Source organism: Etheostoma cragini, chromosome 24 (assembly GCF_013103735.1).
Source record: "Etheostoma cragini isolate CJK2018 chromosome 24, CSU_Ecrag_1.0, whole genome shotgun sequence".
Lineage (NCBI taxonomy): Eukaryota > Metazoa > Chordata > Actinopteri > Perciformes > Percidae > Etheostoma > Etheostoma cragini.
The window spans coordinates 6,165,420-6,181,929 of record NC_048430.1 but is presented as its reverse complement, the minus strand read 5'-3'; the positions used below and the strand labels follow the sequence as shown (position 1 = coordinate 6,181,929).

General features: G+C 41.7%; 1 protein-coding gene across 26 annotated transcripts in view; it reads left to right on the top strand.

Moving 5' to 3' along the window:
• Positions 1–16,510, top strand: part of LOC117939582 (muscleblind-like protein 2a) — a 51,040-nt gene that overhangs the window by 21,033 nt on the left and 13,497 nt on the right. For 16 of the 26 annotated variants that reach the window (XM_034864998.1, XM_034864996.1, XM_034865016.1 and 13 more), the window contains 2 exons: positions 13,395–13,583; positions 14,949–15,152. In XM_034864998.1, the coding sequence (XP_034720889.1) occupies positions 13,395–13,583; positions 14,949–15,152 (393 nt within the window). The remainder of the gene's footprint in view (positions 1–13,394; positions 13,584–14,948; positions 15,153–16,510) is intronic. The other 10 variants (XM_034865011.1, XM_034865019.1, XM_034865002.1 and 7 more) reach the window with 3 other exon arrangements.

Below are 16,510 nucleotides of genomic sequence, written 5' to 3'. Positions count from 1 at the left end.
GGGGGCCATGCAAAGTTCATGGACGAAAGTGAGATGGCCAATTTCACACCCAGCAGATGCCTGCACCAGTGACCCACGGCGACAGGTGGGGGACACTAATTGGGAGCGCGCACCGTCACAGAGCACGGTGAAACCATGGTGAGGGAGAGGGAATGAAGGAGGGAGAGGAGGATGAGAGGGGAGGACAAGTGGTACCGGTGGGGCGCATAAATTGGCACCGCATTTGCTGTTGCAAACAATTTAAACATCCATGGTGGGAATAGCGTCAGGTTTAATGATCACACACACACACAGTCCTGTTAACAATTTATTTTTTCTTTCTTTCTTTTTTTTCTAACCAAAAAAAAAAAACGTTTCATGCTTGATAAACAAACAGATATTGCCTCTGGTAAAACTACTCTCTAATCACATTTTGTTCTCCGTTTGGCTCATTCAGCCCACAGAGCCAGGGCTCACCTTAGAGAGCACAGGAAAGCAGATCAGGGTGATGACATGGCTGAATAGTGAGATCAATATGGTTATCTGCATCCCACGATTTTATGATAAAACATCCTGCAACTTGGAGGCTGTTTAAGTCACCGTACCCTGGATTATTGATCTATTTTTCACCTTTTACCAAAGGGTGCTTATTACTTTATCCGAGTATAAACACTCATTCAGCCCTCTCAACCTCAGTGTTCCCAACCTTATGATCACTGTTTTCATCATCTCCATGTGGGCTTCAAATCTCCTCAGCCCACAGGAGAGGCCTCAGAGGCCTCATCATCACAACCAACAAACAACATGCCATTCCAGGCAGTGCTGCACCTTATTCCCCTTTGGTTGCATATACAGTAGCAACAATGAAATTGCACGAGCAATTTGTGCAGTTGTGGATTTCCATTTATTACCAGGTTGTTGCACTTGCAGAGATTTGAACCTTATTGAAATTACTTTTGTGGATGTTGTTAATAATTGAGCAATGGGAAAATAATCGCTAATTGAAAAGTGAATGGTTAGATTAGTTGTTAGGTTCATCGTTTGGGACAGCCCTAGGTATGGCAGATCCAGAGTGGCTCTGGGCAGATCCAATAGTTTTAAACTTCAACAGAGCACCCACCTTCAAGGAAGTTAACCCTTTCAATGGAGAGTGGCCAGAGTTTCTGTATAATTGAAATGTACCAGAGTCTGGTAGGACCAGGCTATAACACTGTATATCCGGAATATGATCAAAGATAAGAAAGGATTTATAACAGGAATACTACATGTGCTTTTAAATTTCTCACTTGAGTAACCGGGCTCTCCAGTTTCTCTGTAGTTTGAATTATGGCCATATACCTCTCAACTTTTTTTTATCAGCAACCAAAGCTTTAATCTCCAAACTGGAGAGTAAGCAGCCGTACAACGTTTCTGCTCCTATCTGCTGAGTGTGTTAGAAAGAAGCTTTGATGAATAGATCTGCTCTCTCCCTTCCATCTCATTATCCTCCTTTATCTGTTTTATGGATTTACACAACTCCTCAACACGCTCTGACACGCGGTCGATAGTGTCAGTGGGGAAAGGAGATGTAGGCTAGCCTTTTATAGTTTCTCGCATTGTTTGTTTAATTTCTCTGATTAGCATTTAGTGTAGTGGAGTTGTGTTATTCTTAGAACGCTGCAGAGAAGTGACAGCTTTGATCGCCAGAGTGTGATTGAACTTGAGGTATCTCTTATCAAATGTAAAATTAGGATATTAAGGACCTACTGGCTGGCCCTTTATCTGTTTCCTCTTGGGGCTGTGGCACAGTTCTTCTACAAAAAGGGCATCAACATCATGTGTAACTTAATTTTTATGAAATCTTCCACTAGCATGGATTGTTGTAAGTTCCAGACGGCTATAGGACTGCTGTCATATCAGTGCAAAGCAGACGAGATCTATCTTCTCAGCATAAGGAAACGACAGCTTGTCGAAAGCTGGCTAATGCCTCTGTCTTTTAGCTGTAACGCCCCTGTCAACAGACTGAGAGGTAGCAGTGTGAATGTGAGTGTGTATTTGTGGGAGAGTAAGACAGTTCACTTCAGGTGTGCTCTACACATGTGAGCGAGCACATTCTGGTGTGATTATGTGTGTATCTGTCTGCTACATACCTGTGTCCCTGTATGTGTATATGTGGATTTCTTTCTGTGTGTGTGCAGATTAGAGGAGCTCTAGACGGTGGGTTTCATGTCTCAGCAGGTCACAGATGATCAGATTAACTGAAGCAGGGCTCCAGCCTCTAGCTGGATTAGCAGCAAAGGCCTGGACTCTGCAGGTGCCACACAACGGTGCCACTGCAGCCACACTTTGACCATCATCTCCCCAAAGAACAATCACAGCAGAGACACACGTAGGGAAGTTATCGCAGACAGTACCCGACTGCTGAGAATCATATTTTAAATTGCCCGTGCCTTTTTTCTGATGTACTGTTAGATAAAAGCTCCTTTTGAAGAAAGCCATCAACCATTGCGACACATGAAGAAACATTGTTTGTTTCACAACCTGTATAAAGTATAGCTCACAGCTCTTAAAGGAATATAATCAATACCCGGTAGACCATTTAGGCACACTAGTACAGTAAATCACCTTAGAGCCTAATGAAGAAAAATGAGGGCTTTTTAGAGTGCCTTCTTGTTTGATTGCACTGGAATTTTCAATGTCTTTGGAGTGAGGCTGTTAGGTGGAAACACATTTCCACCTAACATCTTTTCTTTCACATGCAATCAGCCATGTATTCCTGAATTCTAACACTGTGGCCTTGGTGTAACTTTTACAGACGGTACATTTCTATTAGATGTCACTTTGAGAATAAACCCATCTTTCACATCTCCGAGAACAGCCTGAGCTGCAGTTTGAGCTGATCTCTAGCTGCGGTGCCTGTAATGGATAGTGTCAACACTAGCGTGTGATTTCAGCCGATGCACAACATTCTGCAACTAGTCCGAGGAGTCACCACAATGACTTACAAGGAAACAATGTGAGCCAAAGAAAAGACCTACGAAACGTTAACAGTGTCAGTTAAAGCAAGATAAATGGACACATTCAGTTGCTCAAGATATTTGCGAGTGTGCGTAAACAGACAGCCTTGATTACATATTTCACATCGAGGTGGGAGTGTTTACTTTTATACCTTCATACCACTCTCCTCGTCTCTGTATATTTCCTCCTCTCTCTCTCTCTCTCTCTCTCTCTCTCTCTTTCTCTCTCTCTCTCTCTCTCTCTGTTACTCCTTGGATGATCTCAGGCACGTCAGCAGCAGTACTACTCCTCCATCTGTGGGATCGGTGAAACAAAGGCACTTAATTACTGCTGAGGCAACGCAGTCTGTATGTGTGTACACTTGTATGTGTTTGCCATTGTTTCATAATTACCTGGTCTCTGTCCTTTGCACTAAGGGTTATTTTCTTGTTTGCCTTCACTTGCATTATCACTAATTGTACTGTAGTCTACTAGCCATGACAAGTACTGTATACGTGATCACTATATAATCAGCTGGGTTTCCTCTACATTTTTACATTTAAAGCACTTGTTCTTACTTACTCTTCACCATTGATTCACGTTCTCCATCACCAGCCCAAATGTAAGCAAAAAGCCTTTGGCTATCATTTCATAATGGATTTTTGGTGTTTCCTGGTCTCCTGGAGCGTCACCGGTTCAAACAGATCCATTAGTCCAAACGGATCCATTAGACCCCAAAAACAAAACAGGATCCTTAAGAGGGAGCATTCTCTGTTTTTTTAAGATGAAGGGAAGCCCTGTCCATGTGCATCCAGCGCCTCGCTACTTTACCGGGTGCTAGGATCACTGGGTCTGCATTTTTGCAGCCTTCTGAGCACTGCAGTGCCTGTCCTGTTGGTGTCTTATAGCTGGGGGCTTTCACAAAAGTGGTCTCCTTGTGAACTGCTATAGGCTGACCCATAACCATCGGTCAGTGCCCCTGGAAAAGAGACTCCTATGGGGCAAACTGAGAAAAGGAGAGAAGGAAAGACATTATCAATGAAAAGAATAACTGTACAACAAGGCAAAGCGGGGCAACGTGGTTGTGAAGGGAATATTTGCATATGCATATTTCTCAACAATGCAAAAGGGGGAAGAACAAAAAGATGAGGGAATATTGAGAGATGAGGAGAGAGAGCGCCTGTCCACCCCCCCACCTTCTCTGGTCAGTGAAGATACAACAGGTTCTTTGGCTATGCTCTAAGGGGATTACACATATCACAGGCTTCATGTCAGAAAAATTAGTGTCAGTTTCTCACAGCGGCCTTCCTCTCGCGCTGAGAAGGACAATCAGATAAACGGGGGTGGGGGGGGGGGGGACTTTGTTACAGTTTCTCTGTAGCGTACAGACATCCAAAAATGTACTGTACCAGCCAAATTACTATGAACAAGACCTGAACAGCTGCCTATGAGGGTATTTTACTTTATGTGTTTATTTCAATCAGGAGAGACTTTGTTGCAAATATGCAAAGGTTTATTTGTACATATGCATAATATGAAAGTACAGAGTCTTTGGGGATTAGACTTCATCGTTCTAAAATAATTTAAAGGGTTAGAGAAAGCAAGGCACATCCCCCCAATGGAGTCGAGATGCTGGTGGTGGTGGTGGTGAAGGAGCCCGCTAACCGGACCGTAGAAGCCGAAGGAGCCGACGGGAGCGGTCTGCTGCAGGAGGACCCTGGGTGCTGTGGGTGATGAGGACTGGAGGTGGAAGGGGAGGAGGAGGGTTTACTCTTGATGTGATTGGCTTGTGAAATTCATGGCCAATTCTGGTTGGTTTAACTGAAAAGTGAATGCCTCGAAACAGCTTTTGGAAGACAGGAGGTGGATGAAGTTTAGTCTTCCTGAAAGAATTTATGCTGAACTTCATTTTACTGCAAGTCCTTGGAAACTTGCTGCTTGTAACAGAATCATTTGTGATTAATAAAGTCCATCTATCTATCTAAATCTGTTCCTTTGGGGGATTTAGCCTACAGTTTGTTGTTTTTTCAGTATCCTGCTTCATTTTTCTGACCTTTGGGTTGCCACTGCCTCCACAGCCTTGATGGCGCATTCAGCTGTGACAAGTAGCTATTGCCTGGTCTTGTGCTGACCCTGCATCTTTAAAAGCTAGTTTTCGCATGATCTCTGTCCTTGAATAACTAAATTGGTTTTCTTGATTGCAGTCTCCCAATACTGCCAGTCACACAGCAATTAAACGTCACTGGGCGTTGTGCTAGCATCAGAAAGACATCACAAGGTCTCGGATCTGTAAAGTCTACTGAGCTTCTCTGGAAAATAAGGGGCTTAATGGAAAAACGCATGCACACACACATCCCAGATTCCCAAGACCGGAACTACACAATTCAGCAATATTGTTTGATTGTCAATTTGGGAAAGCAATGACTCATTTCCAGTGTATCCATCTTGGAGAAGCACAAGGCCACTAGCGTCCCTATTGGAGGCAATTGGAACCACAGGGTTGTAATTTAAAGTTGTCTTTGGTGGGACATTTACAGCTCCTCTGTCGGCTGCAGCCTATAGGCAGCCACTCTCTGTCTCCAGCAGGCCCGAGGATAGAGCGCCCATTGAGGGTAAAATGCAAATGTTACAGTGGTGAACGGAGGGGCCCACAACTGAAGCCCTATTCTGCCGAGGGGGTAGAAGACTGGCCCTCTGTGTCTGTGCCACCCACAGACACACAACAGTCATCACTCGGACCATTCAGCAGGGCTGATGAAGGAGGTAGGGGGTCGGGGAAAGGGTTTCTGCCGCGGACGAAGATGGCAGCGTTAAGCCCAGTCAGGGGATGCTAATGCCAGTTATAAATGGACCATTTGGACCAGTGTTCCCTGTAGATGTGTAAATGTGGGGGCTGTAGTTTAATAATGGAACTTGTTTATCCCTTGTATTGTCTTCACTTTCGGGACCCTCACGTATCCCTCGGGTCAGATTGACCCGTGACTTATATGGGGTTTTAACTACAATTCTAAAATCAAATTCTTACGTCACAATCTATTAACAAATATTGTCTTTATCTCAATTTAAAACAATTGAGATGACATATGTGGAACGCAATCAGTCTCTGCTAGAACACAATTAAAAATGGAACTGTGATTAGTTTTTTTTTTTTTAAAGGTTATAATTCATGTTAAAAATCCACCATGTGATCATACTTATCTTAGAAAAAACATAAGTGGTCATATCCAGAATGATTTTCTGAAGTCAGGAATACATGTTTTTAATAGAAAATAAGGTAAGGCCATTTCTTTTCAGGTAGAAAAAATATACTTGTACCATTTTTCTTCTTGTAAAACTTTGAAATGGGTCAATTTGACCCAGATACCATCCAAGGGTTAAATGTATTGACCTTCTTGGTGTATGTGCAGAAAAAAAGGGCTTTTGATTTTACCTTCTGTCAGATTGTTCTTCTTTTTTAAGAAGAAAAAATCACAGCTGAATTAGGCTTTCACCGGGTACAGTCGACTTCCAAAAGATACTCCTTGTTCGTCTGTGTCTGGTTAACATTATACGTATAACGTATTCATTCTTAAAATGTCATCTGCTGGCAGTGGAAAGACATCCAGACACTGTAAACATTATTAGAGGCGAAGAACATTACAAGGAAGTGGGTCACAGGCAGTTGAACATGTTTATGGTCAGAGGATGAATGTTTTCCCAAGTGTTTTTCTGTCTGCTCTGCTTAGTTGCCATAGTTGAAGTGTGCAGTACAATAGTTATGTTGTTTGGCAGGAGACATGTTGTACCCTCCTCAGCACTCTGACACTGTGTTTTTTTTTGTTCTCATGCCAGTGTGTTTACTGGGACTAAATTTGCCTTGTTTTTCTCTCTCCCTCTTTTACTTTGCTAAAGGTTTGTCAACCTGAATATTGTGTGCTATGTGATCAGTGCCACGCTGAAGAAAGAGATTTTTTTTTCTTTTCTTTATTTTGATAGCACCCATAACAAGGAACAACTGTTTAGGAGTATAATTTTCACTTGACAAATTACTTAAAGGTACTCTAAGCGATGTCACGCGTGTTTTAGGCAACATTTAATGTCACATACAGCATACAACTCCTCACTATCTGAGAGCTGGCTGTCCCCAGAACACACTGTAAAAAAACGCGGTCTCTGTAGACAGCGCAGGGTCTACAAACTGTGCCCACCTGCACCACGAAGCATACACAAACCGTGTTCCAGCGTTCCAGCCAATAACCAACAACGAGGATTTGGGGGTGGGGATAGAGGTGGGGGGGTTCGGTGACGGGATGAGGAGGACGGAGGGGGAAGCTAGTCTCGTTTGGTTTGAAAATACTTTGAACGTCAACAAGAAGTAACGTCACCCAACATCTCTTAGAGCACCTTTAAAGGCTTAATTGATCAGGAAAATTGTTGGCATTAGCATATAGTCTTGTCCAAAAAGCAGCAGAATAAGGTTACATTAACAAACCAGCAGCCAATATCAAGGAATAAAAGATTCTGGACGGTGTTGGATGTAAAAGACACAATTAGCAACATTAACGCCTGTTTTTATAGATTAAAAAAAATAACAAAAAAAAGTAATCACTCGACCCTAATTATAAGAACTAACAACAACTGGAAGAGCCTCTAGTGAAGTGAGTGTAATACTAATCGGTTTATGAAATAAGCTGCCTTTATCCCCCCCCCCCCCCCCCCAAATTCAACTCTAATGTGTAACACACTTTAATTGGTATTACTTCTATATGGAAACTTGGCAAACGATAAGAATAACAATGAAATAATATCTTGTTGGCGATGGCTGTGGGGATTTAGAGATCACGCCAGCAGCTGTAATATTTCTTGGACAGCAGATCTATTTCAAATGAAAACAACCGATAATTTATCTTTGATCTCTCCTTCATTGTTCATTTGTTTTTCACTGCAACAGAAGGACATAATTATCCAATCTGAATCAAAGCAGCTATTAGTCTACCCCAAAGCATGGATCATAGCATTTCACACAGACCAGGGCAACCGTGCAGCCTACAATGACAGTTGCCATGTGAGCGAACCTGCTGAAAGGTATAATTTCACCGTGTGGCGGTGGCTGGTGCGTGAATCACGAGGTGCCTTGGCGCTTTCAAATATCCTTTTCATAGACGGCAATGCCCATGATGAATGGATTTCTCTCTCTGAGTGGGTGGCTTAGACAGAAGGCACAGTGTGTGTCTTTCTGGGTGGGTGTGTGGGTGTTTGTGTGTCGCGTGTGTCTGCCACCCTCTCAAACAGATAAAGGTCTGAAACCAGATGATACCACGGCATTGTCATCAGCCAAGCATGCTGCTTTTTAGCAGTCATTGTCGCGTTGGTGGACCACCTCTCTGTGCAAACCATGAGCACTCTTTTTAAAAATATATATACAGTGTGTGTATATATATATATATATATATATATATATATATATATATGATGCAGTGCTGCCTTTTCGACAGAGCTTACCTCATCTTATGTGCTTTGAATCCCCAAGCATGGCAGGGAAACATAGCAAACTGCAATCTGACTCTTCATTGATGGTCATTAGTATTAATCGCACACACACACATGTAGTTTAATTGCTTTGTATAGCCATCAGCACGCAGTTTTCGCAATTGACCCTACCATGTTTTATTAAAGCAAGAAATTCTTCTGCTATAAAGCAGATGTTAGATCTTTACCCTTACTTGGAGCTAATCAGAGAGACGTGCCATGGGTGAAAGCTTTTTAACTGCTGTGCACAAGACCAATAAATGAACACCTCCCTGACTTTAATTAATGCACCATAATAGGTGTGTGTGGGGTGTGCTTTTTTACCAGCATTGAAACTTGATGTTTTTTCCTGGATAGGATTAACCTAATATATAGCATTGGACAACCTGACCTCATATTACTAGTCTGACACTGCTGAAATTCTTCTAAATGAACTGATCTCCTCTTCAGTGTGCAATGGGCTAGAAGTCTGTCTTATTCAACTACAGTTGCACTACTGCTGTTGTTTTACAGCAGACTACCACACATTCAAAATATACAGTAAACACCTGGATATGAAATGTTAAAACCCATAATGCAATGCTTATTACAGTAATGAACCGGAAAAGAAAATGATGGTGTTTTACTGGGCATTTTGTGGTAAGTAACTATAGAAATTACAGCAAAGTCTAACAGTGTAATGTTTTAACACCCCAAAGGATATCAGCCATTTTGATGTCCTTTTTAACCATATTTTTTGCAAATCCATATCCACTTCACAGGCACTGAGACAACCAGGAGCCTAAGCTAGTGAAAGACCCTTTATAGAGTGTGACACTTTTACATGTTAAAAGATGTTCTCGCTGTCATTAGCCCCGAGACTAAACGTGCAACCTTCCAAGTGTACAGTGAAGGGCATACTGCTACTCTTAACCTCGCAATAATAAAGACAGAAGATAAAAGGATTGTCAATGTAATTATTTGTAAAAATCCCACTTCATAGTATTATAAACCCCGCCTTTTGTGTACCCGTACCTGTAACAACCATGGACCTATTAAGAAAACTGGATAACATGCTGCAAAGTGGCGAACATCCGATGAAAGCCGCATTGATCCTGGGGGTTTGGTTCATATTGGTACATATTGGTACATACTCCTACCAATGCGGACCCTTGTGCTGCTTTAACGCAGTGCTATTTACGGCCTTAACGCCCACTAACCTTTGACTCCTTAACATGAACTCCTATTTCCACAGTAACTTGTCTCCTGCAATCCACTGTGTTATGAATAGAATAGATACATGCATACAATCTATATCAATACTAACTTTAATGTTTGGCAGTTAGATATGCACTGTTAGACACTGCAACAAACACGTCAAAAGACTTAAAACAGCGCTGTAGATGTTAGGATATGGATGGTGATGGATATCTTGGTCTTTATCTGTTATAACCATTTAAATGAATTAAATCTACTGCAAATAATAAATGTTTATATAATTGAATGCTGCGCTGAACTCCTTACTGTTATAAAATAGTGTTGCAAATTCTATTACCATGACAGCCCTTGCTAAGGTGCTTAATTTATTTGCTTCTTCCACCTCAAAGCTAGACAAAAAAAGAAGACCGGAGACAAATGAACCTAATTTATGCAAAGACCTGGCACAATGCTGTGGTAGATCATGAATACATCAGTGAGAAAAGGCTCTCAAGCAAAGTTTGACAGGATGAAGGGAGAAGGTTTTACGAATCCAAGGTTTGCACTTAGTGCGACAGCGTCTGTACATTACGAAATCCCAAATAGCTTCACCACCATTCACCTCATCACGTTACATGGGGTATAATGATGAGCAATTGCGAATAAGCATGTGCCACTCACAAGTTATAGATTAACAGAATAGGGAGCAAAAGGGGAAGTAATGGCTTCAGTCTTAAGTCCACATAAGTGACAAAGTGAGTTGTTAGGGTCTGTGTTGGTGTGTGTCGTTGTGTAAATGCGTCTTTATTTGTGTCAGTCCATGTCTGTGATCTCTGTAGGGCGCAATGGTGATGCTGTGCTTCCCTGCCGACTAAGTTTGGGACGCCGTCCAGAGCTCAGCTTCAGCACCAGCTCCCTCACACACACACACACACACACACACACACACACACACACACACACACACACACACACACACACACACACACAGTCACACCCGCCCACACGGTTTCTCCTGCACACATACATGCACTGTTACACCTGCCTACGCATTCTCTCTCCTGAATGCAGATACTCAAGACACACACACACACACACACACACATTTTGCTTGTGTCTGTGGTGCTGCATAAGGGTCCAATTAGTTTTGACACCTCGGAGGTTTTTGGTTGCCGGAGTTCAGTGCTAACGTTATTCCTCTGGTCTGGATAGGGGATAACAAAACTGTTTGTGCGGTGACTTTGTTTATCTACGCACATATATGCCTGTGCCAGTGTGTGTGTGTGGGCAATTGCTTGTTGTGATTGTGTGATTTAATATGCATATGTGTGGGCAGGTGTGATTTTGTGCATGTGAACCGTTAGAGGGGGTTATCAGTGGTTGGTTGCAGCTTTAGCACCAGGGTGTGGAGGCCAGTCCCATCTCAGTCGTGACTCTCATCATTACAGAGATCACTGTATTCATACATGCGTGTTTTATTAATGTGAAAACCAAAATTACCAATAGCCACTAGTTACTACAGACTTAATATCCTTTGTGGCAGCTTTGTTGTACCAAGAGTGTGTTTGACGCTATGTGGGGTGTCTGTAATATCTCTCAGGAAGAAAAGGATAGGCAGGTTTTATTAGTTTTCCCTTTGATGAGATTTGAAGATTATTGGTTATTTTCACTGGGAGCCAGGCTTAAGTTGATTAAAAGTCCTTATTTGTTTGCCTTCCCACCTACCGCAGTGCTTTACTAATAATAGTATAGGAATAATGTAATATTTCATAGATGGTTTTAATGTGCAGCTTCCAGAGAGTATTTGGCAATACTGAAAAAAAAACTAATATCACATTATTTTATCACTATCAATATTATTTTTTTTTTTTCTGCTTTCAAGTCACACACAATAAAAACAAATACTACAAAAGTGAATGTTATGACAAAAGAGCAACATTAATTGTACAGCACCTTTCAAATTTCAATTTAAAGTGGTTTTTATAAGACAAAGCATTAGAACATTTAAAAACACAATTAAAAGGGATAATCAAATCAATTTAAAACAGGATGAAATGTGAGAAAATAAAATACAAACAGAGGAAAGGAATAACCAAAAAAATACAATTACAGTGCTCTGAAACAGACCGTTTTCACAGCAGATATCGTAGTTTGTCATGGCAGCGAAAAACAGCACAGGTGTAATCAATATTATTAATAACGGCTCTGTTCCTTTAAGTTTCCCAGTGAGCTTTGCTGGGAGGACAGCGAGCTCAATACCATGACCGTGGGACTGACACTGACACATTGAATGCAGTCGTTAATATTGTTATGAATTCCACCTGTGCTTTACCTGTTATGACAAATAAATAAAGCACATTGAAAATAATCAGAAAGCATGGTAGCTAAGAGGCATCATGTTAGCTAAGTGCAGCTTCACTGTCTTATTTTCTGATTCAATGTACTACAAGCTTTTTTTGTTGTTTTCCCAACCAAAAAAAGACATCATATCAGGCTATTGTCTGATAACTTGTCATTTTGTATGTTTGACTCAGGACTTAAATTGGTGTTTGAGTACAGCGCTTGAGGAATGAAACATAGCTCATCACCGTGTGTGTGACAGAGCTGTCATATTTTCTTGTAAGAGGAAATTAGAGAAATGATTGCACGGCATTGCTAATCAGGCCACCATGCTGTGTCTCTTTCATGACATAGAGGTAAGGGATGTTTGAAACTCAATAGGCAATATGAAAATAGATTGGGATACATGCTTAAAGAATATTCAACCTATCACTCACGCTATCCTGATTCTAATTTAGCTTTCCCTCGCTCTGCGCTCCTTCACATTAACCAAGACGTGCCATGTCATGCCGGCCATGTCATGTCCTCTCCTTTTGTCTTCTTGGCCTGTCCCTGTCCTCTCCCCTTTCCCGTCTGTACTAATTCATATCACTCCTCTCTGCCCACATCTTTTCTTCCACTCCTCTCCTCATCTTTACTTTCCATCTTCAACACAGTCTCTTTTCCCACGACTGTATTCTACCCTTTGCTCTGTTATTCCCTGCTGACCTCGCTCCTCTCTTCCACCCACTCTCCTCGCAATAAGCACGGCATTGAGGATCCATATTGGATTATTGTGTTTGCCATTAGCCTCTGGGTTGACAGTCTAATTGCCTTCATCCACCAGGGTCTCTGTAAGCCTGACCCTGCCAAACCTGCATTTGCATGTCCACAGAGATTACTGGATGACCTGTCCATTGAAATGCTACAGAGATGTGGCGAGACATCTAGAATCAGAACAAGAGCCCTAGCCTTTGTCCCCCTTCCCTTATTTCCATGTCTGCACCGAATACTGGCTAGTTATTAAGTGCCGGCAGGACCAGGTCCTGCCAGAGTTGACAAGCCATGAAGTCAGGAACTGGTAATCATCTTTCATAAAAACAGGTTCTACTCCAAGCTGAGAGCTACCTGCAACCCTCACTGAATAAGCTCAATGTGGAGCTCTAATCATTTCACACTCTCCAAGTATGAATATGTATGCTGCCTTCAAGCACTTGATGTTTTTGTGTCAAAATCAATGGCCACAAATCTGCCACATCCTCAGGCAGACACACAGACACACAACCTGTTCTTCATCAGGTTTATCATCAAAAGACAGCATTTCAGTTCTTTCTGTTGATCAGAGACTTGAAGTTTTTGGACTTTTAATGACCTTGTTGACTCTCTCTCTCTCCCACCTCCCCATCTCTCTTCCATCAACTTTGTTTCCCGCTCAGGGTCGATGCACGCGAGAGAACTGCAAATACCTGCACCCGCCCGCTCACCTGAAGACCCAGCTGGAGATCAATGGGCGAAATAACCTGATCCAGCAGAAGACAGCCGCCGCCATGTTGGCTCAACAGATGCAGTTCATGATCCCGGGCACCACCATGCAACCTGTGGTTAGTGCTGGTCTTTTTGCTATGGTAAATAAATGTCAATGCACTGTGTGACTCACCATGAAAATAACAGGGATCTCTGTTGTTGTGCTACACTGCATAAAAAGTCTGGCTTTGTCCCTAAAACATCTTTATTAAGGCTGTCAATCATTTAAAGTAGTTAATCACGAATAATCGCCTATTCATCAGACATTTTCCATTTGTTCAAAATGTACCATAAAGGGATATTTGTATATGATTTTATAATCTGAGAGGAGGGAGTGAGATGCGACCTGCGACCAGATTATCATAGTTAATAAAAATGCAACGCAGCGAGGATACAGACATTTTATACCTTCGTTGGACCCACTCTGAGACTCCAGTCCAGTGCACGTCAGTCCATAGTCAGCGTGACAGAACCTAAGGGATTGCATCAAAAATATATTTGTGGCCTTAGAACAAATTGGCATTAACACATTACTAATGCACTGTTACGACAGCCCTAATCTTTACATATCAAGTTACCTACGTTATTTTTGACTGAAGTCCCCCTCATGCCATTAATATGTCCTATTAGTACCATAGTCTTGGCACCAGCTTTAACTGACAAGCAGGGCATGACTCACTGAGAAAATGGGAGGTGCTGTAACGTCTGTTACAGAACGTTGATACGGCCTTCTATTAGATACTTTACTGTTATTACTATTAGATATTATTAGATTTATTAGATACTTGACTATTATTTCCATATTACATCTCAGGCTCAAGATGAATTTGTTCTCATACCAGATATTGAGATGGCCTTGAGCAAAAGCACTAAACTCCCCGACTATTCTCCGGGATTTGCTCTGCAGTCAGCGGTAGACTGTCGTTGCACTGGGCAACTGCCAGGTGTGAACATGTTGAACTTCAACAATGTAAGGCTGGGTGTAGCTGAAAAAGAACGTGCTTGCTCAGCAAAATCTTCCTGGCGCACACAGAGGCTAAAAAAAAAACCTTCTCTTGTTTCTACCCTTGCTTCCTTCTCTCTCCACTTTTTCTCTCAACCCTTTTCCTCTCTGTTCCCCTGACTGTCTACCTGTCACACTCTCTCCCCGCCTCACCTCGCATCTTTCTCACCCACCATTCTTCACAGCTGCGCCCTCCGTTCATTTGTCTCTTGTGTCCCTTTTCTCTAACTTTTCGCTCTACCCTCAGTCTGCTATTCACCCTCTACTCCCCACTGTCTCTCCGAACATTCATCATTTTATATCTTTGCCATTAAGCTATTTCTACCATTTTAATTAGGAATGTAATATGTGTTGTTGTTGCTAAAACAAGAAAATAAAAAAGCAGACTGAATATCTTAAAGAGCGGACATGACAACAAAGCCTGCTCAAGAGTTGGTAAACTGTCTTTTCTCTCCATGTCTAGCAGACGTTTCCAGTGAGCCAGGGCCTGGGTTCCAGCGCAGGTTTGAGCTACGCACCCTACCTGACTCCAATGTCCCACAGCATGGGCCTGGTGCCCACAGACATCCTGCCCAACACCCCCTGTATGGTCCCCGGCAGCCCGCCTGTCTCCGTGACCGGTGGCTCTTCCTCCAACCAGAAACTGCTGCGTACCGACAAGCTGGAGGTGACCCACCCAATCACAGTGTTTCTCTCTCTCTCTCTTTCTCTCTCTCTCTCTCTGTCTCTCTCTTTGTCCATCTGTGTCTCTCTTTAGAGCATTAGAGCTACAGGATATCATACCTAATGATGCTTTGAGGTTGTGAAGTGACAGTATTGTAACACCTGAGTGTGATTATGGGTTTGAAAGCGATGCATACATATATGTGGTACTAATGAATATCATTTATAGCACAAGGTATTGTAGTTTAAACACAATAGTCACGAATACATATGTTACGTCTGAAAAGATATTCCTCTTACTTTGCATTGAATACAGAGAAAAAACCCACTATAAAGTACTAATTACCTCCATGGTTACCACGGGAGTTGGCATAGCAACAAATAAAATACACCCATCCACATCTTTAACCACTTTAAACTTTTTAAAGACTTGTTTAGGGGTGTGCAAAAAATAGATTCACATTTGTATCGCGATTCAAGCTCTACAGATTCAAAATCAATTCATAGAATTCCAAAAAACAATTCATTTTTATAATGGCGTGTATACTATCATATGGGGAAAGTAACTACATTTATATACTGTGGATTGTTCCTTTAATTGAGCACCGGTTTTGAATTTAAAATCTGAATGGTGCACCCCTGGACTTGTATAAATTGCCCGAGACAAGGACCTGAAAGAAAGCAAGTCTTCTGTTTTATAAGCAAGTAATTAGGACTTAAATAAATACATTTTGAAATTGCCTTTGAATAAACCCAAGTTAGCAATTTAGGTTCATAAAGAGTTGGATTTTTACAGAAAGCAGAAATTATTTCACTTTATTAAAATAATAAAATTTCCTATCGTATTGCAAATTGTCACAATTTTAGCTGTATTATTTGTTTAATTTCAACTAAACGCTGAAAGGCAGAACAATAACTAATCCAACCAACAGTGTCAGCCTCCTTACTTGATAATTCTTCTATCTTTGCATTATCCTTGAGTGTAAGTTAAGGAACATCTTATCTTACCCCTTAAGGAAACCATTCAAGGGTTGTATCAGAAACATGACACGAAAAGAAAGAGATAGTGTGAGATTACAGTAATTTAAATTGGAAATGTCCCAACATGAACTGGTACTTGCTAGACAGCCACATTTAAACTGGGACAATTACAACAACTTCAGCGATCTCCATCTGCCCCGTGGCAAACAACACAGAATGACAATAGCTTGGCAATTGAGGATAGGTTTTTTTTTTTTTTTTTCACTACATTTTTTTGTGATAAACAATAATCTCCCTAAGACCTTGAGGTGATGCGTAGGTGTGTGCCTGTATGTGTTTTTCTCGGGGAGTGCTATCACTAAGCAACTGAATGAAGTTGGC